At 58.3% G+C, this 26611-nt stretch overlaps 10 protein-coding genes and 1 non-coding gene across 11 annotated transcripts; 4 read left to right on the top strand and 7 right to left on the bottom strand.

The window, feature by feature from the left end:
* Positions 1-12: 12 nt before the first annotated feature.
* Positions 13-2327, bottom strand: CCR4 (poly(A)-specific ribonuclease; the record flags this gene model as incomplete). The annotated part of the gene is made up of 2 exons (XM_060265794.1): positions 13-61; positions 85-2327. The coding sequence occupies 2 exons, from the start codon at positions 2325-2327 to the stop codon at positions 13-15; spliced, it is 2292 nt and encodes a 763-aa protein (XP_060121777.1).
* A 479-nt stretch (positions 2328-2806) lies between these two features.
* HSP82 (Hsp90 chaperone hsp82) lies at positions 2807-4900 on the top strand (the record flags this gene model as incomplete). Its single annotated transcript, XM_060265793.1, has 1 exon — positions 2807-4900. The coding sequence occupies one exon, from the start codon at positions 2807-2809 to the stop codon at positions 4898-4900; it is 2094 nt and encodes a 697-aa protein (XP_060121776.1).
* An 86-nt stretch (positions 4901-4986) lies between these two features.
* Positions 4987-6477, bottom strand: ENP1 (snoRNA-binding rRNA-processing protein; the record flags this gene model as incomplete). The annotated part of the gene is made up of 1 exon (XM_060265792.1): positions 4987-6477. One exon carries the CDS (start codon positions 6475-6477, stop codon positions 4987-4989), a length of 1491 nt encoding a protein of 496 aa, XP_060121775.1.
* A 44-nt stretch (positions 6478-6521) lies between these two features.
* On the bottom strand, positions 6522-8939 carry APL6 (AP-3 complex subunit beta; the record flags this gene model as incomplete). The annotated part of the gene is made up of 1 exon (XM_060265791.1): positions 6522-8939. One exon carries the CDS (start codon positions 8937-8939, stop codon positions 6522-6524), a length of 2418 nt encoding a protein of 805 aa, XP_060121774.1.
* Positions 8940-8982: 43 nt separating this feature from the next.
* On the top strand, positions 8983-10846 carry THI20 (trifunctional hydroxymethylpyrimidine kinase/phosphomethylpyrimidine kinase/thiaminase; the record flags this gene model as incomplete). The annotated part of the gene is made up of 2 exons (XM_060265790.1): positions 8983-10757; positions 10780-10846. The coding sequence occupies 2 exons, from the start codon at positions 8983-8985 to the stop codon at positions 10844-10846; spliced, it is 1842 nt and encodes a 613-aa protein (XP_060121773.1).
* Positions 10847-10866: 20 nt separating this feature from the next.
* SRP40 (jun-like transcription factor) lies at positions 10867-11713 on the bottom strand (the record flags this gene model as incomplete). Its single annotated transcript, XM_060265789.1, has 4 exons — positions 10867-10897; positions 10920-11050; positions 11088-11638; positions 11662-11713. The coding sequence occupies 4 exons, from the start codon at positions 11711-11713 to the stop codon at positions 10867-10869; spliced, it is 765 nt and encodes a 254-aa protein (XP_060121772.1).
* Positions 11714-11793: 80 nt separating this feature from the next.
* On the top strand, positions 11794-14184 carry MJAP1_001839 (uncharacterized protein; the record flags this gene model as incomplete). The annotated part of the gene is made up of 6 exons (XM_060265788.1): positions 11794-11892; positions 11916-12001; positions 12024-12064; positions 12087-12166; positions 13178-13760; positions 14162-14184. 6 exons carry the CDS (start codon positions 11794-11796, stop codon positions 14182-14184), a joined length of 912 nt encoding a protein of 303 aa, XP_060121771.1.
* Positions 14185-15279: 1095 nt separating this feature from the next.
* On the bottom strand, positions 15280-15383 carry MJAP1_001838. The gene has a single exon. It is a non-coding gene; the product is annotated as a tRNA-Val (tRNA).
* Positions 15384-15557: 174 nt separating this feature from the next.
* ACAA2 (acetyl-CoA C-acyltransferase) lies at positions 15558-16742 on the bottom strand (the record flags this gene model as incomplete). The annotated part of the gene is made up of 1 exon (XM_060265787.1): positions 15558-16742. The coding sequence occupies one exon, from the start codon at positions 16740-16742 to the stop codon at positions 15558-15560; it is 1185 nt and encodes a 394-aa protein (XP_060121770.1).
* A 6211-nt stretch (positions 16743-22953) lies between these two features.
* On the top strand, positions 22954-24552 carry MJAP1_001836 (malate synthase; the record flags this gene model as incomplete). Its single annotated transcript, XM_060265786.1, has 1 exon — positions 22954-24552. One exon carries the CDS (start codon positions 22954-22956, stop codon positions 24550-24552), a length of 1599 nt encoding a protein of 532 aa, XP_060121769.1.
* Positions 24553-24607: 55 nt separating this feature from the next.
* On the bottom strand, positions 24608-26099 carry MJAP1_001835 (uncharacterized protein; the record flags this gene model as incomplete). Its single annotated transcript, XM_060265785.1, has 2 exons — positions 24608-25363; positions 25386-26099. The coding sequence occupies 2 exons, from the start codon at positions 26097-26099 to the stop codon at positions 24608-24610; spliced, it is 1470 nt and encodes a 489-aa protein (XP_060121768.1).
* Positions 26100-26611: the final 512 nt, after the last annotated feature.

Raw genomic sequence — 26611 nt, 5'->3', positions numbered from 1 at the left:
CTAGCGTGCCGACTATGCCTTGGTCGGCTTGACTTTAAACTCGGCGAGGATACATACATGACTGGGGTTAGTTTCGCAACGTACTCAGATGGGAAGTGGGCGTTGGGGAAGCCCACTACACGCGAGAGGTAGGTCGCGTCGACCTCGCCCAGGAGGCCCGACGCGGCGAGCGTGTTGGTCGAGTACCAGATATAATCGATCGCGCCGCGGAAGCCGGGCGTGTGGTTCGTGAGCGGCAGCTCGCCGATGCTGTTGTAGGCGCTGCGCAGTGCACAGCTGTGGCGCAGGCCCTCTGAGGTGTACGTGCCGTAGGTATGGTCCATAAAGTCTTCGTGATCCGGGGCGGCGGTGCCTTGGCTCAAAAACTCGTATACGCCCGAGTCGGGGGTCGAGTTAAAGTCGCCGCAGATCACCATGGGAATCTGCTTGCCGGAGGTGTACTTGGGCGGCGTCGCGTTGCCTTCCAGCTTCACCTGCGACGGCATCTTGGCAAAGCGGTTGCTGATGCTCTCGAGCTGCTCCATGAGCATCGCGGTCTGCACCATCTTTACGTCGCGGAACGCGGGGTCCCAGTGCATGTGTGCATTGGCCAGCAGCAGCTTTGCACCCGTCTTGCGGTGCTCGAGCATGGCAATCGCGGCCACATTGTCTTTGGTCATCACACGGTTGAAGATATCCTCCGTCTTTTTAAAGTCGGGGCGCTGCAGTGCGAGCTGGTTAAACTCGATCAGCTGCTTGTCCACCAGACGGTACACGCGCGAGTTGAAAAAGGTCGCACATCCATCGACATGGCGGCGCTCGTCCTCGCGCATCGTGCGCGCACGCGACTTGGGCCAAAAGAGGCCCTCGTAGTCGTTCTGTTGCAGCTTTGGCTCAAAGTACTCTTCGTACTGGCCCATCTCCAGTTCCTGGAGACAGCAGATGTCGGCACCGTAGCTCATGATCTCTTGCAGGATAAACTCTTTGCGGTAGTCCCACACGAGCGCCCAGCCCGGCGTGTAGCCGTACATTTGCGGCGTCGCGTACTTTTCGCAGAGCACATTGTAGGACAGGACGGCAAACGTGTTGTTCGCCGACTCCTCCTCGGACACGTTCGGCACGTCCGTCTCGAGCGTAATCCACTCACGCTCCGGCGGAGGGACCGGCACGGGGCACGAGTCGCGCAAAAAGGCAATCAGCGCCTGCGTGCCTTCGTGCTGGATAATGCTCATGAGGTTCTCCTGCAGCGGGTTGCCTTCGATGCCCAGCATCTCCAGCTGGTACAGCGTGCCGAGCTCGGGAGGAAGCACCGTGAGGCAGTTATCAAACAAAAAGAGTCCGCGCAGCTCGGTCAGCATGCCGAGCTCGGGGGGGATCATGACGAGCTTGTTGCCGCTCGCATCCAGTACAGAGAGGTTGCGCAGCTGCACCACGGCAGGCGAAAGTGTCGTGATGCTGTTGTGGTTAATGAATAGCGAAGTGAGGAAGGTGTAGCGGAACACTTCGTTGCCGATCGTCTTGAGGTTCAGACCCCCCATGTCGATCATTGACCACGACTGCTCGTTCGCTTCTTCATCGTTCGCTTTGGACGTGCGCAGGCCGGCGCTCTTGCTGGGGCTCGTGCTCAGGCCAGCGTAGGACTCGTCACCACCCTTGCTGTCGCCGCGCAGCGGGAACGACAGGCCGTTCGCCGCAGCGCCGGCCGGCAGCTGGATGCCTTTCTTCGAGTCCGGGCCGGCGTTGACCGAGCTACGCGCCGCCAGCGCAGCCGCGCGCGCATGGTGATGCGGCGAGTACGACTGACGCGAGATATCTGCACAGTAAATCTGTTGCTGCCACTCGGACGAGGTGCCCGCCGAGCTCGCCGCACGCGTGCTTTGCGTTTGTGTCTGCGGCGTTGCAGGCGACACGGACGACCCCATGACTGACATGTGCGGCGAGGAGCCCATGCCAGGATAGCCCGGCGACGAGGGCACACCGTGGTTGAGCGCCGCAGGCATAGGGCCGACCGGCGTCCCGTTTGTGGACTGGGCCAGATGGGACTGCTGCGGCGGAAAGCGCGACAGCCAGCCCATGCCAGCAGTGTCGTAGCGCGGCGAGTTCATCGCGCCGAACGGCGAACCATTGCCGTACGCGGAGCTCGCGGGCGGACCCGAGCTGAGCGCGGCCGCCGACGACGCTCCGCCGACAAGGCCCATGTCGCCCATCGAGCTGGCGTTCATGCCGCCGCTGAGGTGGTGGGTCGACTGCGCGTGCGACGCATATGGGTTCGACGCCAGGGACTGCTGGTGATTGAGGTACACATATGCGTTGGACGCCGCGACCGGCGGTGGAGAAGGGGAATACATGTAAGAGAATTAGAACAACGGGAGCGCTGCGCGAGATAGCGGGGGAGGCCAGCTGAGTCTCGACAGCAAGGATAGCATGTTCCCTTCGCTACGAAGGAAAGAGCAGGTTGACACGCGATCCCAAAAAGCGTCACTCGTGGTCGTGGGTCCCAAGCCCGATAAAACCAGACCCTTGCCCAAGTGCAGCGCGGCCGGAGGGAGATCGGACGGAGCCGCGCCGTGCGCTGCCCCCCGCCGCGGGCTGGTTGGCTGGCGCCGCGCTGGCCTTACAAAAAATCGGCCGAAAAAAAGAAATTCCCACGTGGTACCCCATGTGGTCTTTTTGGGTTCCAGCACCTTCGGTGGAGGGCCACATGGACGTGCAGCGAAGACGCGGCGGGGCCAGAGAACCACACAGAAAAGTGTGGAAGTGCGCAAGGGAGGCGCTGCGAATATAAAACCCAGGCCGCCCTTTCTGTTCACCAGTAACGCGAAACATCATGGCAGAGAACCAAGAGACGTTCGGCTTTGCCGCCGACATCAGTCAGCTGCTGGATCTGATCATCAACACGTTCTACAGCAACAAGGAGATTTTCCTTCGTGAGCTGATCTCGAACGCGTCGGATGCGCTCGACAAGGTCCGCTACCAGGCCCTGACCGACCCCAGTGTTCTGGACTCGGGCAAGGATCTGTTCATCCGCATCACCCCCGACAAGGAGAACAAGGTCCTCTCGATCCGCGACACGGGTGTCGGTATGACCAAGGCCGACCTGGTGAACAACATTGGTACCATTGCCAAGTCGGGCACTAAGGCCTTTATGGAGGCGCTCAGCTCGGGTGCTGATATCTCCATGATTGGTCAGTTTGGTGTCGGTTTCTACTCGGCCTACCTCGTTGCCGACAAGGTGGAGCTGATCACCAAGCACAACGACGACGAGCAGTACGTCTGGGAGAGCGCTGCTGGTGGCACCTTCACCATCACCCAAGACACCAAGAACGCTCCTCTTGGCCGCGGTACCGAGCTCCGCCTTCACCTGAAGGAGGACCAGCTCGATTACCTCGAGGAGAAGCGCATCAAGGAGATTGTCAAGAAGCACTCGGAGTTTATCTCGTACCCCATTGAGCTCGTTGTCACCAAGGAGGTCGAGAAGGAGGTCGAGGAGCCCGAGACCGAGGAGGCGGACGCCGAGAAGAAGTCCAAGATTGAGGAGATTGACGACGAGTCGGCGGACAAGAAGGAGAAGAAGAAGGTCAAGGAGCTCGTCACCGAAAACGAGGAGCTGAACAAGACCAAGCCTCTCTGGACGCGCGAGCCCAAGACGATCAACCCCGAGGAGTACGCCTCGTTCTACAAGACCCTCTCGAACGACTGGGAGGACCACCTTGCTGTGAAGCACTTCTCGGTGGAGGGCCAGCTCGAGTTCAAGGCCATCCTCTTTATTCCCAAGCGTGCTCCGTTTGACATGTTTGAGAACAAGAAGAAGAAGAGCAACATCAAGCTCTACGTCCGCCGCGTCTTTATCACTGAGGACTGCGACGAGCTCATGCCCGAGTACCTCAACTTTGTCAAGGGTATTGTCGACTCGGAGGACCTGCCCCTGAACATCTCGCGTGAGACGCTTCAGCAGAACAAGATCCTCAAGGTCATCCGCAAGAACTTGGTCAAGAAGACCCTCGACATGATCTCGGAGATTGCCGAGGACAAGGACAACTTTGCCAAGTTCTACGAGGCCTTTGGCAAGAACCTCAAGCTCGGTATCCACGAGGACGCTACCCACCGCGCCAAGCTCGCCGAGTTCCTCCGCTTCCACTCTACCAAGAGCGGCGATGAGCAGACCTCGCTCAAGGACTACATCACTCGCATGCCCGAGATCCAGAAGAACATTTACTACCTCACGGGTGAGAGCCTCGCCGCTGTGCGCGACTCGCCTTTCCTCGAGGTGCTCAAGAAGAAGGGCTTTGAGGTGCTCCTGATGGTGGACCCCATTGACGAGTACGCCGTGTCGCAGCTCAAGGAGTTTGAGGGCAAGAAGCTCGTCTCGGTCTCGAAGGAGGGTCTCGAGCTCGAGGAGTCGGACGAGGAGAAGAAGCAGCGCGAGGAGGAGGCCACCAAGTTTGAGGACCTCACCAAGACCATCAAGGACATTCTCGGCGAGAAGGTCGAAAAGGTTGCCGTGTCGAACCGCATTGTTGGATCGCCCTGCGTTTTGGTCACGGGCCAGTTTGGCTGGTCGGCCAACATGGAGCGTATCATGAAGGCCCAGGCCCTCCGTGACACGTCCATGTCGCAGTACATGGCCTCGAAGAAGACCATGGAGATCAACCCGCACAACCCCATCATTAAGGAGCTTGCTGCCAAGGTTGCCCAGGACAAGAACGACCCCACCGTTCGCGACCTCACCTTCCTGCTCTACGACAGCAGCCTGCTCACCTCGGGCTTTACGCTGGAGCAGCCTCAAGAGTTTGCCAACCGCCTGTTCAAGCTCATCTCGCTCGGTCTCTCGATCGACGACATGGGTACCCCCGAGCAGACGGAGGAGGCCCCCAAGGCGGAGGAGCCTGCGGGTGAGTCGGCCATGGAGTCGATCGACTAAATGCCCCCTTCCCCCTTGTTTTCCAGTAGATACCGTACCGGGTTGGCTCGTATAGACTATGAAATAACCCGATTGTCACGTCCCCATCAAAGCGACATGTCGTCGTCCTCGTCCAGCGGCTCGGGCAGCATCTCGCCGCGCGACTCGCCCGTCGACAGCTCACGGCGAATGTCGGGCTCGATCCCCGCGTGCTTCTGAACGCGGATCAGGTCAAGAAGCGCGAGCTTCTGGTCCGGCGTCAGGTCGCTCTTGTAGCGCTGCACAAAGACGAGCAGGCTCTGGTGCCAGAGCACCGGCATGCGGCGCTCGCCCACGACACCGGCGCGCGTCCGGGTGAGCTCGACGCCCTTGGACTTGTCGGCGAACTGCAAAAAGTGGTAGACGAGGGCGTCAATCACCTTGTACGGCAGCGCGTACTTCTTGTCGAGGAGAATGCGGATAAAGAGCGACGTCGGGCCGGTGTACTCCATCTCGGCGAGACGCAGCAGCGCCGCCGCCGAGTGCAGCACTGGAATCGAGACCTTGGACAGGACCGAGCCGATGATCGCCGCCTCTTTTAGCGTCACGCCGCCGCCGTCGCAGAGGGGAAAGATGATGCCTTTGAAAAAGGCGGCCGGCTTGTACAGCGACTTTTTGATCGCCTCGTACATCTGGTAGCTCACCTTTTTGTTCTCGCGGATCTCGTCGCGGATCTTGTCGAGGAACACGAGCTGGTAGTACCGCTCGCACTGCGCGGGCTTAAAGTTGGACACAAAGATGCGCGTCGCGGCGAGCGTCGCGTGCGGCGTCCAGGTCTCGGGGTTCGTAATGTACAGCACGTCTTCCCACGCGGGCAGCGAAGGAATAATCTTGAACGCTTTGGGGAGCGGCCCCGACTTGTATCGTGAGAGGAGCTCGCCGACCTTGGCGTAGACCTCGATCACTTTGGGGTTGATGCCCGGTGGCATCATGCGCTCGTCGTCGTCGTGCGACTCCATCGCCTCGCCCTCTTCTGCGGCGTTGATTTTGGCCATAATAAGGTCCGCAAGCGTCTTGGTGCGTGGCCGCGGCAGGCCGTCCTCGCCGACCTCGGCCAGAGCACGCTCCTCCTCCTCGTCGTGCCGGTCGAGCAGCGCGTGGTCTTCGGGCTGGATATCGAGCTGTGCATAGTCGGGGTCGTAAAAGTCGCCGCCATCATCACTGTCAAGCGACGCCTCGTCGTCGTCGCCCTCGTCGTCGTCCTCGAGGTCGTCGTCGCCGCGGAAGGCGGGCGTCGGGTGCTCGTACTCTTCTTCCGCCTCGAGCTCGCCTTCTTCGCGCTCGATCTCGTCCTGCTGCTCACGTGCAAGACGCAGAATGTTGCGACTGAGCTTGGGATCGACGACCGTCTTGCCGGCGCGGCCGCCGGTGACCTTCATGCCGGGGCTTGGGCCTTCGCCCTCGTCGTCGTCGGCCGCCTTGCTCTTCTTGTGGCGCTGGTTCGGCGTGCGCACACGGCCGAAGCGCGACACCATCTGGTCTTCTTGGATATCTTGCGCGAGCGGGCGGTGCCCTTCCGGCCGCGCGCCGCGGCGCTGCGAAGAGGGGGCTTTGGGCATCGCAGCGAAAATTGCAGTGGAGGACAAAAATTTCGACGCCTTTTCTACGCTACGGGGTCGTCGGACTCCACATCCGAGTCGCTCACTTCGTACTCCTCGTCCTCCGCCGCGGGGTCGTCGAGGCTTGCGCCGTCGCTGCTCTCGTCGTCGTCAAAGAATGCATCGAGGTTGGCGTGCCGCGCGTTCCAAGCGGCCGGGCGCGCCGGCGCCTGTGCCTCTCGCGGCTGCAGCACGACCTTTTCGACCGCTGGCGGCGGAGGCGGCGCACGTGGCGAGCTCGGCGGGCCGCTGCTCGAGATGGAGCGCACGTTGGACATATCGGGGCGCGCGGCGTTCGCTTCAGGCATGCGGATGATGGCCGGAGGCAGCGTCGCGGGATCCGCCCAGTCCGGCACCTGGCCGACGCGCCAGCCCCGTAGATGCACGTCCCACGTAGCCATACCACCGAGCGCGAGCTGCTCCGGCGCGTCGAGCGTGAGCTGGCTCGCCATGGACGCGGCATGGTTTGCGTCGTGGGAAAATAGTACGTGCTTGACCTGCGGCCGCCGAAGGCGCACGCCAGGGAGGCGCAGGCGGTCGAGGCGCTGGTGCAGGTGCAGGTAGTCCTCGACAGCGTCGGTCCCGCTCGGCAGCGCCTCGTCCTCGGCAAAGCGGCGCGTGAGGCCCGCGTAGAAGCGCGCGCGGTCGCGCACGTCTGCATCTTGGCTCTGGTTCCCGAGCGCGAGGACGGCATAGTGCAGCGTCTGTACGGCTGTGCGCACCCTGGCGCTCGACTCCTGCTCGCCGATCACGACAGTCGCCTTGGCCGAGAGCGTGAGGGTCTGGCATTGGACGCTGGGGTGCTCCTTGTGCCAGTGCGCGACGAGGCACCGCAGCACATCAGGGACAATGAGCTGGCACAGCGTCGCGCCGGGCGCAAGGTCCGTGCTCCCATGCGGCACAAACGGCACGTCGCAGTACTGGCCCAGCATCCACAGCGCGGCCGTGCGCGACGGAGGATCGACCAGGATCGGCGGCGGCGACGTACGCCGCCGGCCGGCCTGCGCGAGCGGCACAAAGAGGCGCAGCGCAAACTGCGCGACGATGCGCAGCGCCACCTTGTCGCTCGTCACCTGGGGAATGGCGGCCATGAGCATTTTGGCGACTTGCACGGCGCGGCTCGCGACCACCGTGTCGATACTCGCGTCCTGCGCGACGCCGATCAGAAGCTTGAGGCAGTGGCCCGCCGCGGACTCGTACCGGCACGCGACCTGCCCAATGGCCGTGATGCTCTCGACGGCCACCGCCGAGGCGGCCTGGGTATATACGACGAGCTCGTCGGCGATGGCCTTTGCACTTCCTTCCTGCACAAGCTGCACGAGCACACGCAGCTTGGCAAGCGCGAGGTGCTCGGGGTCGTCTGCACGCACGTAGAAAACTGTCATGTGCGGCACAAGCAGCGGCGTGTGCGTCGCACACAGGGCGAGCAGACGCAACGTCACGACATAGGCAAGGTCGTGTGACGAGCGCATGCGGCGGACCATGGCCTGGATCGCGGGCTTGTGGCGCTGCGATGGGCCCAGGAGCAGGAGCGCGCGTGCCGCGGCCAGGGCGCTCGCCGCGTTCATCGACGACAAGAGGGGCTGGCAGTGGTCCAGCAGCAGTGCGAGGTCAGAGTCGATCGCGGCACGGTCCGGCTCGGGTGCGGTGAGGTACGTGCGTGCGTAGCGGACAAGCAAGTCGACGCACATCGGTTGCGACCACTCGTCCATGTCGGCAAGCGCATAGCAGAGCTTGCGAAAGTGCCGGTGCAACAGGTCCCACTGCTCGGGGCACAGCTCGAGGTAGGTCGCGACCGCCGGTCCTAGCACCTGCGGCGAGCGGTCGCGCAGCAGCGTGCCGAGGTGCTCCATCAACACGTCGCGATTGCTGTGGTCCATCTGGTAGCAGCGCATTAGCGCGTAGGCCGCGACGCGGCGGACGTAGGGATGGGTATCACGCACGGCCTTGCCGACGGCGAGCGCGACAATAGACCACGCCGCCTTGACGCCCATGCCACTCAGAGCACGCAGCGCCATGCCGCGGATGAGCGGGTTTGGCTCGGTCAGGTCGCGCTGGAAGCTGTTGATCGACAAAAGCGCCAGGTCGGGGTGCTGCGGTGCGTAGCGCAGCACCACGATGTACACGAGCTTGCGGACCTCGAGCGAGGTCGACGACGATAACTTGAACACTGATGCTAGGAACGGCGTCGCGTCGCGCCCTTTCGAGATAAGCGCCACGACATGCTTCAGCCCTTCGAGGCGCTCATTATCGTTCGTACTCTCCAGCTGCTTGCGCACCGCGCCGGTATCGATTGCGTCCAGATACTTGGACGATCCCGATCCCAGCGCGCCTTTGACCGCGTGCAGCGCGTCCTCACCACGCTCCGTGAGGTACGCCAGCGCACGCGTAGAGTTCACGTACGAGAGCGCTTCGGAGGCCATGGCGGAAGACGGGTGGAGGTGTGTACCGTGTGCACGGCCCACGATGAACGGAGTGCCCCGTACGCTGACCATCGCCGGCTCCGACTCGGGGGGCGGCGCAGGCATCCAAGCGGACCTCAAGACGTTCCTGGCTTTGCAGACGTACGGAATGTCGGTCGTCACGGCGCTCACGGCGCAGAATACCAAAGGGGTGCAAGGCGTTCACGCGCCGAGCGCCGCGTTTGTGCGCCAGCAGTTTGAGTCGGTCGCATCGGATATCCGCATCGACGGCATCAAGATTGGCATGCTCGCCAATGCCGAGATTGTGCGCGAGGTCGCCAGGTTCCTAGGCGAATGGAAAAAGAGAAACACGACGCCGATCGTGCTTGATCCAGTCATGGTGTCAACCTCGGGCTCGCTCTTGCTGTCGCACGACGCCGTGGCAAGCCTGATTGACGACTTGTTTCCTCTGTGCAATGTAGTGACGCCAAACCTGCTCGAGGCTGAGCAGATCCTCAAGCATGCGGGCCAGGAGGCGACAGAGGAAAGGGGCTTGGTGAAAATGGTGCGGACTGCGCGCGACATTGCGCAGCTCTCCGCGGCAAATGTGCTCGTCAAAGGGGGCCACTGTGTCATTGCACAGCATGAACTGAACGACGCTCTGAAGCAGCTGGGCTTTCAGGGCATCGTCCTTGGCACCGACGCGGAAGATGCAAGCGCTTTCCGCGCAACCGATACACCTTGCCACCGCGACACACATGGCCTCGCGGCTCTTTCTACACGCACAGAACGCACGGAGCTAGGCGACATGGCACAGATTCTCGGCGCATCCGTCTTTCAGCAGGATAATCTCGACCTGCTGCTCGTGCGCGATCCCCGCGACGTGCGCGTCTTGCGCCGCAGCGCTCCGGACGAGCCGGACTTGTACACGGTCGACGTCTTGTACGAAGCAGCGTCGCAGCGTACGACCCTCTTTACCAAGCGCAACATTCCGACCTCGGCGACGCACGGCACAGGATGCACCCTGTCCTCGGCGATCTGCGCAGCGCATACACACGACACATCCCTCCGTCGCGCCGTCGCACACGCCATTCAGTTCATGCAAGAGGCCCTGCAGAGCAGCATCGAGGACCTTGGACATGGGCCGGGGCCGTTGAACCACGGTGCGCACTCAGAGCCTCGGGGTGTGCCGCTGTGCACGCCGCGGTGCGAGACACCATTGTCAACGCGCCTCATTGCACGCTCGTGGCCGCTGTGGCACCTATACACTCGCCACCCATTTGCCGTGCGCATGAGCGAGGGGCACCTGTCCAAAGCGGCGTTTGTGTGGTTCATGCGGCAGGACTATATCTACTTGAAACACTACGCGCGCGTCTGGTCGGCGGCCGCTGCGGATCCCACGAGCTCGCTCGAAGATATCGGCGACTACCTCGGTATTGCCAAGGCTACTGTGGACGAGACAGCTATGCATGTAAAGCTGTGTGAGCGTGCCGGCATCTCCAAGGCCGAACTCGAGTCGACGGAGGAGAGCCGCGCGACGATGGCCTATACACGCTACGTCATGGACGTATCGCATGAAGGAATTCTTCCTCTGCTCGTGTCGCTTGCCTCTTGTGCGTATGGCTACGCGGAAGTGGGACTCTGGCTCAAGGAGCACCGCCAGCGCTCGCAGATCTCGGCAGGGTCCATCGACCCCAGCTTTGAAATGTGGGTAGAAGAGTACGGCGGTGATGAATTCTTGGGCGCCGTTGCGAGCACCATTTCCATGCTCGAGCGCTGCGCTGCGCGCCTCATGCCGTCGGCCAGCGAAGTGGACCACCTCCAGGAAATTTGGAATACGTACGTTGTCTTACTCACCCAGCGCGACGCGGCTCGAGATCGGCATGTGGGACGAGGCCGTTGCGCACGGCGAACGCCAGTCCAAGTAGCTGCGATGGAACTATAGACGCTATTCGTCATCGTAGGTGAACTTGATCGAGCTGCATTAGTGATAGAACATACTGGGAGCCCTGGTCGATCAGACCACCACGGTAGCTGCCACGCTTCTTCTTGTTCTTTTCTTTCGTGAAGCCCTTGCCCTGCGTCACCATCAAGTCGGCACTCGCACGCGCGCCATAGTCGCCAGCGCCAGACTGTGTTAGCAAAAAAAAAGAAAAGAAAAAAACCTACCTTGGCATCGTAGCTCATATCCCTCAGACGGTCATCCAAAAATACCACCTGGTCCGACTTGACACGCTGGAAGCGCTCACCGGTCGTCTTCTTCTTCTTCTTGTGCGCAGGCGACTCGACAGTCTCGGTGACCGCAATGGCATTCGGGGCGACGGTTTCGGTGATCGACACCTCTGCCGGCTCCTCTGCCGGCTCCTCTTCGGGCGCCTCGGGCTCTTCGACCGTCACATCGGCCGTCTCGTCAGCCATGGACACATCCGCCTCCTCGTCGCCCTTGCTCTTCTTGGCCTTCTTGGCCTTCTTGGCCTTCTTGTCGTCAGTGGCCTCGTCGGCCTTGCGCGTCTTCTTCTTCTCGCCCTGCAGAGCCACAGCAAGCTCCGAGCTGGGTACGGCCAGCGCACTCTTCACTGTGCTCACGAGCGCATTCGAAATCTTCTCGGCCTTCTCGGCATCGTCCGAAAGCCCGAGGTTAGGGTATTGGTCCGCCAGCTTTGCAGCCAGCTTCGGCTTGGCGTGCGTCAAAAGAAACGCATGCACAGCCTTCACAGCGTCTTACATTAGTAGGGGTACGTACCAGAAGACACAACCACGCTCTCGCTCCCTTCGCTCTTGCTTGATTTCGCCATCGTCTCTCGGAACACAACTTTTTTTCGGCGGAAACCTCCACATCCTCCCACACGACCCTTGCTTCCGAGAACGGTCCGAGATGGACACGAGTGGCTCCCAGCTTCCCCCGGAGCAACAAGGGCGTAGCCGGCGGAAATGGAGAGAAAAGCATATCAATAACGCGTATGAGACGCAAAAGGTGCGTCTGCGCGACTTACCCAGTCTGGCGCCATCCGCGGAGCGGTGGTGTGGTCCGTCGTTGGCGCAACAGGCGTGTTCATGGCGCACCACATCTTCCCGGGATTCAAGTACGTGCATCTACTGACACAGGCGCCAAACACTTGCCCTCAAGGGCCTGCTCACCATTTCTGGTACGTGCGCTGTCTAACTCAGCCGCCTCGATCGGACTCGTGTTTGGCGCCGAGAACGCGCTTCTTCGCTACGAGCATGGGCAGCGCTCGCACGACAACCTGGTACGCAACAGGGCTATGCGGGAGCTCGGCCAACGTGGTATTGTCGCTAGCGAGAAAGAAATCGAACGTTGGCACGAAGACTTGATCCAGCGCGAGCTCGAGCTCCGGAAGAAGCAAGCGGCACAATAGGTAGACTATCCGAATACAGAGACTAGATAGCTGCGCTACCCTGCGCAATATCTCCTTGTTGAACGCGCCGCTCTTCGCAGCCGCATGGACCGAGCTCGAGGCGGAGCTTAATTCCCCATCCACGCGCTTCGCTCCGTGCACTGTTTCATGGAAGGGCGTGAAGCGCGCGTCGCGATGGGCGACGCTCCGTCCTTGACAGGTCCAGCTGGCGACCAGGATGCGTCCCCATTCAGATCAAAAGAGAGCTCATTTGGTACGTTGCCGCCCTAATCCAGACGCATCACCTTTCTTACGCGACGACTTTGACGCTCAGTCGTACGCGAGCCAGTTTCTCGGCTCCTCTCTTGATGGGGGCAAGCCGAGAGAAGACGCAGAGAAGAACATGTCGATGATGGATCGTGTTGCATCCGTGGACAGCGATATGCGTGTCGCCCTGAGCAGACTCAATATGTCCATCACCGAGGTCGACCAACAAATCCACACTTTGGTAGGTGTTTTGGCTCACACAGATCACATCGCACTCCAAAGACTTTCTCGAACGCGTTGGCAATGTTGGGCCACTGCGTAAATCGGTGTTGTGCATTCGGCAGGAGCTCGAGAAGCTCGACGCGCGGACTACAGCGTATGTATCTATACTTACCCAGCATGCGCGAAAGCGTCTCCTCCTCGTTGCACCGCATTCAATCTGCCCAAGCACAGCTGGAACATGTCCAACAATCCAAGGAGCTTGTGCTTCGCGCACAAGATGTCACAGGCCTTTGCATGCGCCTTGCTTCGCAGATGGACGTCGTGCTGGAATGCGATGTGATGCATGCAATGCAAGATACGCAGGCACTTCATCAACATGCTGGCCATGTGGTGGCCGCCGCGTCGACTCTACAGGAGCTTGAAGAACTTGTTTATGCTCCTCCGGACGAGGACGAGGTGGGCAGGGAGCTCCGGACGGAGTGTGCACAGCTCGAGTTTGTCGGACCCCACCTAACATGGCTGCCCGACGCAGCCCAAATCCTGCAGGAACAGATTGAGAATCTGCTCCTTTGTGGACTGCGGCACCTCTCACCTATGCTTTTAGGCATGGCCCTGCAAGCCGCAGAGCACCGTGGAATGCTCCCTGAGGTGGTCCGCAACCTGCTGGATGATCTTAGCGACGTGCTTCTGGAGCGTATCAGGGCAGCTCTGGACCTCTATGCGATCGGCAAGACACTGGGCGAGGCACAGCCTCCGTTGCTTCCTCCCCGCACGCTTTCTGCTATTTACCACCACCAGCCTGACGCAAGCGCGTCCCATCCCCATGCAGCGGAGCAGATTCAGCGCTGGACCTCTGCCATTTGGGAGCGTATTCATTCGCTTGTCGTGGACGAAATGGCGCCGATCTTTACCAAAGTCCACATGCTCGAGCATGTGCTCCACTTGAAACATGAACCCACGTCCGGAACAACGTTTCTAGAGGTGGTGTCCAAGGTGCGTGGGTATGGCTTACATCAGAACCTGCAATGTACGCCTACCAACCTACTGTGGAAGTCCTTCTCCCATAATTTTGGGATGCTCACGAACGAGTGCGTACACGAATCCGATTTTTGGCGGTTTGTGCTGGTGTATTCGTATCCTCGGCTGCGCCAAATTTTCCAAGAGCTCTTTTCGCGTATTTCACTGCTTACTGATCGCACTTCAGCTAGCACTGCTCAAGTGGCCGAGCCAGAGCCAGTGGTGGAAATGCTTGCGCATCAGGAAAAGACTTATCTCGGTACCGTGTCTCACAACCTGACCGAGGCCAGGCAGGCGATTCGTGCTGCTTTTGCCACGAGTGGAAATACTGCAAAGGGTCCAGTACAGGCGCGTGGCTTTATCGCTACCATTGTCACGGAGCTGAAAGCGTGTGCCTCGGATGATCGACTTGAACAAAAGGTAGTCCAGATGGTCTCTCATGCCCTCGAAACCCTGATCCAGCAAGTGCCTTCCTTGGTGTACAAAGATGAGAGCGCTTACTCATTGCAAGGCACGCAATCGTCAGGGCAACAGTCGCACAATACCGCCATGGCCAGCACACTTGTTGTGCTTCGGAAAGGGCTCAGCTCCGTCCGAAAAATGGACTCGCCGCATCTGAAAAAAATCGGAGGCGAATGGGAGCAGCAATTCTCGCAAGTGCTCAAATCCCAAATGCTTGCCCCACTTGCTAGTTCTGTAAAGCGCGAGATTGTCACGGTTCTCTCTCGCACTCACAGGTTCAAGCTGGACAAACCCCAGATCGCTGTGTCTGCCGATTCGGGAGAGTCGGATACCAGCGCATACATGCTTGAGCTTGGCGCTCGTCTTGCATTTTTGCGGACACATATTCTCAGCCAATACCACTCGACGGCTGAACTGGAAGAACTCGTTTTGGATCTTGCAAGGTATGCAATGCAGACCTTTATGCTCCATGTGTCTCTTGTCCGGCTTCATCAAGAAGCGGAGAAGTTACAAATGGTCAGTGATATGACTACGCTGGAACTCTCTCTGCTGCATTTATTGACTTGCATTCGTCGCGTGAGTGGCGAGAATGCGCTTTCGCTGGATGACTGTGGTCCCATCTTCCACGCTGTGCGTCACTTCCGCACCGTACTGTTCCAGCCGACCGATAAACTGGAAAATCCCGAGGCGGTGAAGGAGAAAATGGAGATGCCAGATATCATTTGGATCCAGCATCTATTCACGCGATCTGCGTCGTATCCACTGCCAAATGAACTGCGCCGTTTAGGCAAGTCTGCCTATGTGGAGTGGCTTCTTGGCACACGGCCCTCCCCTCAACAGTTGTGCTCTGACGAAGCGAAGGCATGTGTCCTTGCCGACGTTCACAAATGGCTTTCCACACAAACGACGGTCAATGACCCTGCGGATAAAGATACCCTACGATGCCTGCAAGCCTGGGACAAGTATCTCGGGGCCAAAACAAAATAGTACTTGTACGAAACTAAGTGTTGACTCAGTAAATGATTTTTCAAAAAATGTGACTTTACCCGGGCTCGAACCGGGGACTTCCACGGTATTATCCGTTTCCACGATTTGTTAACGATTGTTAACGTGGTACTCTAACCAACTGAGTTATAAAGTCAACACACACTCTGTCGGATCCCTTTATGTTATTTGAAGTCTCATCTGTTATCAGATAGCCGCAACGCTGAACGCTGAAAGATCCACTGGTAAAGCTGATCATACTCGTATATCAAGGTCGCACTATGTCATCAAATATGTTGCACTGCGTAATGTACGAGTTTGTTCAAGACAATTACACGCGCTCAAGGACAACAGCAATACCCTGACCACCACCAATGCAGGCGGCACCAAGGGCGTACTTCTTGTCAAGGCGGTGCAGGTTGTACGTCAGGTTGGACAGGATGCGGGCACCGCTGGCACCCAGGGGGTGACCCAGGGCAATAGCACCACCGTTGACGTTGGTCTTGTCGTTGGGGAGCTCGAGCTCCTTCTGGACAGCGAGGAACTGGGCAGCGAAGGCCTCGTTGACCTCAATCAGGTCCATGTCGGACATCTTCAGGCCAGCACGCTCGAGAGCAAGCTTCGAGGCGGCGACGGGGCCAATACCCATGATCGAGGGTTCGCAGGCCGTCACACCGTAGCCGGCGATGCGGGCAAGAGGCTTAAGGTCATGCTTCCACAGAGCGTCTTCGCTGGCAACGACGTTGGCAGCAGCACCATCGCAGATACCGGAGGCGTTACCCGCAGTCACAGTACCGTCCTTCTTGAAGACCGGGGGAAGCTTAGCGAGCGATTGCATGGTGGTCTGGGGGCGGGCGTGCTCGTCCGTGTCGAACACGACAGTGTCCTTCTTGACCTTGACCTCGACCGGGACAATCTCGTCCTTGAAGGCACCAGCCTTCTGGGCCTCAGCCCAGCGGGTCTGGGACTGGAGAGCGTACTCATCGCACTGCTCACGGGTAATGCCGTACTTCTCAGCGAGGTTCTCGGCGGTGATACCCATGGGGGTGGGGACCGGAACCTGGTCGACGAGCGAGACAGCAAGGCTGTCAACGAGCTTGAGGTCCACACCGTAGCGAGTGTTGCCGAAACGAACGCCGCTCAGGGTGTAGGGAGACATGCTCATGTTTTCGGTACCACCAGTGAGGACGACTTGGGAGTCGCCACTGTTAATCTCCTGGCAGGCGTTGATCACGGCCTGGAAGCCACTGCCACACAGACGGTTGACGGTAAGGGCTGGGGTGGTGATCGGGACACCAGCGTAGTGGCCGACGTGGCGAGAAAGGTAGGGTGCCGTCGAGTCCGAGTGCGTCACCAAACCGAAGACGGTCGAGTCGACCGGAGTGTTCGGCTTAATTTGCGCGAGGGCAGCCTTGGCAGCATAGCCACCAAGCTGAGCAGCATTAAGCTGGCTCAGTTTGCCACCAAAGGCGCCAAAGGCAGTGCGCTTGGAGCCGACAATAAATGCGTTCGTCATTGGAATACGATTCGTAAGAAGCCTGGAGTTCGCTTGTGGCCCTTTTTACAAACGGCTATGCGGGGTACGCACGGTACTGCCATCAGCCAGTTTCCATCGACCTGCCCGGAAATCTCCGACTAAGCCGGATATTATGACGCATGACGCCGGCCGAGGCTCGTCGCGGGTGCCGCGAAAATGTGGAGGTGGATGCGGACATGCGGAGATTAGCAGGGAACACGGGCGAGGCCGCTTGGGTGTGTGCCTATGTAATGCTATCTGTACATAGTACACTGTTAATCGTCGGAGATGTCGAGCGCAGATCCAGTGTGAGCCAGTTCTGCGTCGTCCAAAGGAACCGTTACTGTAGTACCATCCGAAAGTTTGCGGCGCAAGAGACCGTCTTTAGTCTGCTCCACATCGTCTGGCAGCTGCTCCATGGCAATCGAAGGCGCCTTGTCTTCACCACCGCTTGACGACGTGCGCGCATGTTTTGCAGCAGAGGCAGCAGGCCAATGTTCCGCCTGATTCTTTGCCTCGTCCTGTACTTCAGGGTTGCGCGCAGCAGGGAGTGCCTCGGACGACTGAGCGCGCTGACGGAACGATGCCGGCTTGTGCAAGTCGACGTAGGGCGAGTCATCGCCGCCGTTGTCATCCGAATCAGTACCAGACGTGCTGTCCTTGTCCTCACGGTTGAGGCCACTGCCGGCAGAGTCCGAATCCGAGTCGTTGTCGACAGCCGTGTCGGACGGCATGGCGTTCACAGCATCACGACGGAACTCAGCAGCCCAGTCAGCCGGTGTGAGGTTCTCTTGCACGGATTTAGCATCTTGCTCCTCACGGCCCGCCAGAGCACCTGTGGAAATAAAGTCAAAGGCCGAATGCGCGTTGGAGTCGGCAAAGGGACCCCATTCACTGTCCTCCATGGCATGCTCATCGCCGACAAACGAGCCGAGGCCGCTTGGCTCGCTCATATGCGCAAGCATATCGCTCTCCTCTGCCTCGTCATCTTCAGTCGACTCATTGCGCATTTGCGAGGAGAGGTAACGAGCAAACGTGTTGTTGCCTTCCGACTCGGCATACCAGTCGTCCGGCTCGTTCTCATTGCCCCACGCCTGGCCGCCGCCGGTCGGGCGGCCACCTGCGAGCGGCATAGACTCTTTGGCGCGAGAGACACGCAGTTCTTCGTTCACAAAGCTGTCCCAGTCCGGCTGGTGGAAACAGGACTCGACCTTGCTGCCCACATCCATAGGATACCTCTCCAACAGCTTGACCACCTCCTCAGCAATCAAGTTCAAGTGACCCATGTAGCCCAGGCGGATATGGCGCAGCTGGTTCGACGACTCTTGGTTACGACGCGATCCTTCCAGGATCGCGTCAATAAGACCGGCCTGCGTGAAGGTCGAGATAGTAAGCCGCTTGTTGATTCCAGTGTCCATATCGCCATTAAACAGTTGCTGCAGAATGTCGTACACAACATTGTGCAGAAAGTTGTTCCAAGGGTGGTTCAGGAACAGCTCAACCAGCGTCGGAATCACCTGGAAGTCCAGCAACTGCTTTTTAAGATAGTCACCAGCCGTCTGGCCAATCTGGTTGTCGTCCACCGACGGAGGCCTGCTCGTGAAGTGTGCAGTAAGGTCAGCCAGCGACATGCTCGACAGGGCCGAGGCAATGCTGTGCGCATCGTTATCGTCGTCACCATCCCCATTCTCTCCCTCGGACTCGGACGAATCGCCGCTCTGGGAGCCGCCTGGAGTGCCGGGAACAGAAAGGCGACCTTGCGTATGACCAGCATTGTTGTCCGAGTCGAGTTGTTCGGACGTGTGTGGTTCTTCCTCGGGGTCCTCGTCTTGGACTGTCAATGTAGGCTTGTCGGTCTGGCTCGTCGTGTCAGCTGGTTCAGGCAGCGGGGGACCATCATCGCCTTGCAGCGTGCGTGCGAGTTTCTGGAGGCCTTCGATGCCGCCCAGCAGAGAGCCAGTCGGCGAGTACTGCGGACCCACGTTGGGTTCACGGTTCAGCAAGATCATGTTGGAGCAATGCAGCATTTCCGCATAAAGCTCCGCAATGCAGTAGCGCGTATGAGTCAGTGGCTCGATCTGGCCCAAGGTAGTAGAAACATAAGGGACAGGGAGCTTGGGGTTCTTCATCATTTCCTGCAAATCGGGTATCCGGTCAGAGAGGGTCTTCAGGAGGGGACCAAGGTGAACAATGCCCATTTTTTCAGCGACTTCAGCCATGGCCTCCTCCATGCCGTCTGCGTCGTCGTCATCCTCAAAGGGAAGATCTTCCAGAGTCAAATCTGGCTTCTCTTGGCCATCCTCCGAAACTTTTTGCGCCATGCGCTCCTGGTGACGTTGCCCGGACAACTCTTGCTGGCGCAGCAGGAGATAATTGCGCAACGTGTGGAATAAGTGCTGCTCAAAGTAGTCGCTGTTGTTTTTGCGAATCAGCTCGATGAAAACACTGGCACAGTTGATAAAGGCCGAGGTGATTGCAGTTTGCGTGAGTCCTTGCTTGAGCGAGCTGGCGCGGCGCAAGCCCGTAGGGCGCACCGTGGCCGAAGAATCACGGTGGGCACCGCCACTAGCCGACACCGAGTTGGCAAGGGACATGCGCCGATTTTTGAGGTTGAGGTGAAGTTGCCAGTTTTCTTCATCCTCGTCATCGTCCTCTTCAACAGCCGACTCATCCGAAGAGCCAATTTCGCGCAGGGGTTGCATAGTATCCCTCATTCCGCGCATCGACAGAGAAGGTTTCCGAGAAGACTCCTCTGTGAAGCTGCCAGAGAAAGACTTGAATGTGGGTTTGAAGTCCAACATAAAACAGGTCATCTTGGTTACATTCTCCTCGCTAGCCAGCTCACGAACAAGCAAGTTGTTCACACCACCGGCGCCCATCAGCATCTCGCCAGGACCACCAAAGGATTCTTGGATGGTAATCTGGTTCAATGAAGACGGCGATGGAGCAGAGAGTGAGATAATCGCCTTCAAGAACTCCGATGCAGCTTTATGCAGCTCCGTAGAGACATGCGGCGAGAGCAATGCCACGACGCGCGCAATAAGATCGTTCTCAGCAAACCACTCAATAATGCCTGCATCAGGCACCGAATCCTCACATTGGATCAAACGGAAGAGCAAGTCCACAACAGCAGGCGTCTCGAATTGAGCCACGAGCCCCTCGACGGCCGCAGGCATGCTCTTGACAAACATCATCATTTCCTGAGGGTGCTTCTCAAGAAGCATCATGTTCACCTTGGCCCAGTACCCTGCGAGTACGGTGTGCCCAGGGCCGTGCGTGCGTCCCGAGTAGGTGACTTTTTCAGCGCTCCGGAGGTTTGACTTCTTGTCGGTCTTTACATTAGCATCCGAGTCACTCCCATCGTCTTCAGGGGAGTGGTAAGTGGCAGAAGTCAGTGGATGGGCGTGCAAAGGCACCGGCTGACCGGATGAGTCAGGCTGTGTCGACAGGAACTTGTCCCAGAACGGCATCAGCAAGCTTTGCGCGTTTTGGAACAAGGCCAAGGAAACCTCGGGAATCTCGCTGCTAAGCACTTCCGAGGCCAGATAGGGATATCTGTGAAGATGGTTAGTTTCGCTCGGAAATCTCTTATCAATACGTACTTGAATCCCACCTTCTCCTCGGTGTCATCGCCTGCAACGCCTTCGACTTCCACAGCACCAATAACATAGTCAAGAAGGCGCTGCAAAACTTCCGTCTGTTGCATGTATGCAATTAGTTTCTGGTTGTTCGTCTTGCATTCCTGCAAGAGATCAGGTTCGTTCAGGACATCTTCGGTTGTGATATCCGGCTTCTCCAGCAATGTAGTCAGAGTAGACACCGGCGCAACACCAAATCGCCACTATATTGTGTTAGTTTTTTGATCTTATCGTAGGAAAATACGCACAAACATCGTGATTGGGGTGGGTTTCGCACCAAATGCCTCGAGACCGCAAAACCAAGGTTATCGACACCAATCTCTTCAAAAGTCTAGTTTTCAGGAAGAAAACAAAGACGTATTGTGAGGTGGTAATCTAAGAAGCGTTGAGTTGATAAAACTCCGCCCCTTGCAACGGCAGCAAGCGTCTTGCGACGTGCTGCTAAAACAGTCGGTAGGCCTGTGACCGCGTCTGGCTCGCCCATCAGGGACCTGCTTAGTGCTCTTCAACTATGCGCTGACAATCAATTAGTCATAACTGCGGTGCAGTGCTGCCCGATTTCGTGGCGCTGGGAATCGGTACCGTATAAATCTAAGCCCCTAATTATTATACATGATTGGACAGTTGCAACGTAGTGGAGTGGCAATGCGTAATTCGTGAACCGAATGCATCAAGGGAAAGCAGCCACAAGATGTACTGGGAGACGCGTGGCGCTAAACCAAGGATGCAGCAGCCAACAGGGTGTCTTGTCCAAATTATTGCGCCGACATAGGCTGGTTTGGTTACGATACATCAGTAAGCATTGGTGAACATGGGGAGATCAGAGTGGCGGGGCGACTTCCCAATCGGAGCAATCATCACTGCAGGGTGATAAGGCGAATCTTTCAGACCAGGTACAGCATCTGGCGAGTATGTGGTGGACTTGGTAACCTCTTGTAAATAGTCGGCGGGGGATGGAAGAATTTGTTCCTTCCGGGAAAGAGGGCTGCTCTCTGCGCTTGAAACGCCAGAGTACGGCAATGCCGGAGGACCCAATGTGCTCCAACCCAAAGGAGAACTTGTAGGAAGAGAAGACATAGTCGATGACCGGGACATGCCGTGTCCGATCTCACCTTTGAGGGAATGTGTCGGGGTCAGGCTCAATCCATGGTATTCGACACTGCCACTGTGGTTCGATAGTAGATAGGACAACGCCGATTGGCTAGGATCCAGTGGTGGCGTATCTATCCGGTTCTCTGAATCAGCAGGAGAGTCGCGGCCATGACCACTGTGGTGAGATTCGGAGTGCTCCAAGCTAGGATGCTCGGTAAGAGGTGTGAGAATCGTAGACAATCGGTTCACTGTTGGCCGGCGGTTAGACCGTGCGGGCTTTGGCGGAGGAATGCTCGAAATAACAGGTGGGCTGGGAAGAACCCTTGGTGTCAGATCGTAGGGGATTGCAGCAGCAGGCGCCTGTCCTGCTTCCGCGGCAAGAAATGGATCACTGTCCGAAGAGTGTGGTTCTGAAGAAGAGAGCGTCTCGGAATCAGAGCTCGTGTCCCGCTCGTCCTGCAAGTCGGTTGTAGAGTAGATCTCAAAGAAACGCTGGAAGATGTTGTCCAGAGAATCAGCATCGTCCAAGCCCAAGTTGTTCCGTAACCGGTCAAACTCGCAGCAAGAGGCGGAGCGCATTTCCCATGGATCATCAAAAGCCGCATCGCCCGCTGACACGGAACGCCTCGTCCGGAAAAGGCGCTTAACATCGGGGGATGTTGGCCCGGCCGACTCGATGGTCGAGTAGCGATGAATGTGATCGGCCGATGATTTCCTGAAGATGGAAGGCTGTGAGAGAATGGACGACCACCGTTTCGTTGGCGATCGCACCGATGACTCTGCACTAAGTGGCATCTTGACCGAATAAGCACACAACAAAGCGAAGAAATTTCACTCGATTATGGCCTTGGGAGGTGCCCAGATAATCTGTAGATACGCTAATCAGCTAGCTGATAAGCCCAGTGTACTTGGCGTAGTCGATGATAGTATAGTGTCCGTAGGTAGGAGAAGTATGCCAGAGCTAGTTAAAAATTGAGCAGGACGTGTTCGATGCCACCCATCGACGGAGGGAACTCAGAAGATGCGCGCAGCTGCATAAGGCAACCAATGTGCCTGTCAAATCTTCCGTAATAATGAATCCGGATGTAGCAATCGAAAACGTGCGCCCCCCGATTTACTTACCTTGCAGATCGGGCCATCGGCCCGCGAGTGAATAGACTCGGCGCGAACTGCGCAAGGTGGGACATGAGGCCGCGCTCAGCCCCTGGCCAGACATCTGACTAAATACACGTGGTTTTTTAAACATGACGTAATAATTATACCCGGCTTAGACATCGGTGGGTCTTGCCGGAGCTTCGTGCAAACTATGCAATATGATTGGACAGATTTACCGTGCAGCTCGCGAAGGTGGCCCCGTATGAAGCGCACAGACTGCGGGGGTCGCGGGGCCGTCCGAGCCGGCAGCAATCCGCCCGGCTCGAGCGGGAGGATATAAGGGAATCGGGCAACGACGCTTGCTTCTTACCCACACATCTGAAATCATGTCTGTTGAAGGTGTTCGTATTCTCGCCCCTGTGCTTGGTGACCACGCCAAGATCCTCACCCCTGAGGCCATCAAGTTCTTGGCTGTGCTGCACCGCAACTTCGAGGGTACCCGCCAGGAGCGCCTGAAGGCCCGTGAGGCCCGCCAGGTCGAGCTGGACGGCGGCAAGACTCTGGACTTCCTGCCCCATACCCGCGATATCCGCGAGGACCCCTCATGGGTTGGTGCCAAGCCCGCCCCTGGTCTCCGCGACCGTCGCGTTGAGATCACCGGCCCCGTTGACCGCAAGATGGTCATCAACGCCCTGAACTCGGGTGCCTACACCTACATGGCCGACTTCGAGGACTCGAACTCGCCTACCTGGGCCAACAACCTCAACGGTCAGGTTAACCTGAACGCGGCCATCAACCGCACCGTCGACTTCAAGCAGTCGAACGGCAAGGAGTACAAGCTGAAGCCCGCTGATCAGCTTGCTACTCTCATTGTCCGCCCCCGTGGCTGGCACCTGAACGAGGACTTCTTCCTCGTTGACGGCCAGCCCATCTCTGGTGGTATCTTCGACTTCGGTCTCTACTTCTTCCACAACGCCAAGCAGCTTGTGGCCAACGGCTTCGGTCCGTACTTCTACCTCCCTAAGATGGAGTCGCACCTTGAGGCCCGTCTCTGGAACGACATCTTCAACCTGTCGCAGGACTACATCGGCATCCCCCGCGGCACCATCCGTGGTACCGTGCTGATCGAGACCATCACTGCTGCCTTTGAGATGGAGGAGATCATCTACGAGCTCCGTGAGCACTCGTCGGGTCTCAACTGCGGTCGCTGGGACTACATTTTCTCGTTCATCAAGCGCCAGCGCTACAACCAGAGTGCTGTGCTGCCCGACCGTGGTGACGTTACCATGACTGCTCCCTTCATGCAGGCCTACGTGAACCTCCTCATCCAGACCTGCCACAAGCGTGGTGTGGCTGCTATCGGTGGTATGGCCGCCCAGATCCCCATCAAGGACGACCAGAAGGCCAACGATGCCGTTATGGAGAAGGTCCGTGCCGACAAACTCCGCGAGGTCAAGGCCGGCCACGACGGTACGTGGGTTGCCCACCCCGCGCTGGTCAAGATCGCCCTTGAGGTGTTCAACAAGCACATGCTTGGTCCTAACCAATACTATGTCCGCCGCCCCGAGGTGAACGTGACTGCCCTCGACCTTCTCAACCCCAACGTCGCGGGCAAGATCACCGAGAAGGGTGCTCGCGCCAACGTGCAGGCCCTCCTCGCCTACTGCGCCAACTGGGTTCAGGGTCTTGGCTGTGTCCCGATCAACTACCTCATGGAGGACGCTGCTACTGCTGAGATCTCGCGTATCTCGCTCTGGCAGTGGGTCTACCACGGTGCCAGCACTGTGGACGGCAAGAAGGTCACTCCCCAGTACATTGACGACCTCCTGAAGGACGAGGCTTCCAAGCTCAAGCTCGACGCCAAGGCTGTGGATCTCTCGCGCCGCTACCTGTCCCAGCAGGTGCGCGCCAAGAAGCCCAGCGAGTTCCTTACCTCGGACCTCTCTGCCCACCTTGACAACAGCAGCTCGCTCGCCAAGATCTAAATATGACCATTTTTACATAGCGACACACGCCAATGGTAAATTGTGACCTGAGTACCTAATGCGGGGTATACGGAGAGTCGGAGCCCGAGGGAGGGCGGGGGTTCAAGTGCGGCGCGCGAGGATCGTACGTCGCACCCGACGGGGCGTCCATCTGGGCATGGTTAGGCGAATAAGCGCCGTGCGCATTTCCACCGAAAGGCGGCATGCCAAAAGGGCTGGGGGGGAAGGGCGGCATCGGCATTCCCATCGGCATTCCATAGGGCATCGGGCCAGGCTGCAGCCATTGTCCAGCAAAACGAGGGTTGATGTGCGGTGCAGCAGGCTGTCTATAGGCATGCGGACGACCGCGCTTGCGCGGTGCGCCACCTGTAAAGTCGCCGAACGAAGCACCGCCACGGCCACGGCGTGCCTTATCCTTGCGCTTGCTTCCGCGCGTGCTAGGGCCTTCGCCAGAAGGGTAACCGCCCAGCGGCCCCAGTGAAGCTTCCAGAGGATCCATCTCATTGCTAGGAACGGCGCCTGCATTCGCCTCATCAGTACGCGCGCGGCGCTCCTGCTTGGCACGGCGCTTAGCAGCAGCTTCTTCTTCGTCGTCGCTGTACTCTGCTTCGTCTTCACCGACTTCTTCGTCCCAGATGTTGCTTGCGTCACTGCCCTTCGTGCGGATGGCACGCGTCAAGACATAGGTGCTGCTGGTAGGTAGGAAGTAAACCGGAACACCCGGCTGGATGAGGCTTCGGTCGATCGCGTCGACGCTTGGAAATCGGATCGAGTACATGGGTTTTTGGACGGAGCCAAACGTCTCATACACCTGTGTTAGTCAATTCACGTACAAGACCAATCACGCGGCCATCCGAAGTGCACAGCAGACTCTCCGAGTCGAGCACATCAAATGGTTTGGGCTCCACAGGAAGGCCCTGTATCTCTCTAGGGTCGGGCGTTTGGGCAACCAGCACTACGCTGTCCACAATCGAGTGAATGTGGCCAATGTGTTGCAGAAGCGGCATTTCTTCCGGGCCAACTTGCGAGATCGAAGGCGTAGGGATCTCTGTCTCCAGGACCTCGTTTTTGGTCGCGGGCGGCTCATTGTCTCCTGCACCGCCTTCGTCCACATCCAGCGTTTGCGTCACATTAGGATCGACGTCCTCGCCCGAGTCGTCGGAATCGTCCGAGTCACTGTCGTCATCCGACGATGCATCGCTCGACTCGGCAGCATCGCGCTGGTCTAGCAGGCCTGCCTCTTTGAGTTCACTACGCAGCAACTCGTCGCCCTTGTCCGTAGAAGCCTGTTCTCCACGCAGACGCTGGACCTGTTCGCGGTGATAGGCAAGTGAGTCATCTGCTTTTGTAGCACTTGCTTCTTGTACAGTTTCAACGTCATTTACGACCTGTTCCGTAAAAGTTTCGGGATCGGGGTGGTCAGAAGGTCCGCCGCTCTTGACGGCGCTTAGATCAGGAGCGTCTGTAGCAACTCCCGTAGTGGAAGGCTCATTTGAGCGACGCTGGACGGCCTCGCCGCCGCGCAGCTTGGAGAGGTCGGCGCCCATGATCGTCTAGAGATTTCGCACAGCGAATTTTATGGAATTACTAACCGCGCATGTCGTGTCTGAATTTCCCCAGACTGGGAGGCCATCATGGCACGAACCGCACAGGAGTGCGTAGCGACACTGATAAAGAGATGATACTGACACAATATACAGACAAAAAAATCCCGGAAACGCAATCGGAGAGTCAGATATGCACAAAAAAGATGACCTTTTGGTGTATTACTGCCTCTGCGGCGAGTTTGTGCTGGTCTGTAACAAGGCCATTAAGCTCCTGCCAGAACGCCCATTAGACAAGACGCGCATCTTGCGCTGCTTGGATTCTGCCGAGAAAGAGGATGGCTCGCGTGAGCATGCACATATTTACAAAATCAGTGCTTCGCAGGGCCGTGGCCAAATGGTGAAGCGGTAGGTGTTGCAAATCTAATGCAGACCCGATGGAACACTCGAACACCAGTATGATTTTCAATGTACACGGTGTGGCCTCCCGATCGGCTACGAACATACCCCCCCAC

This window comes from Malassezia japonica, chromosome 2, assembly GCF_029542785.1.
Source record: "Malassezia japonica chromosome 2, complete sequence".
NCBI lineage: Eukaryota > Fungi > Basidiomycota > Malasseziomycetes > Malasseziales > Malasseziaceae > Malassezia > Malassezia japonica.
This window is presented reverse-complemented; position numbering and strand designations above follow the sequence as displayed.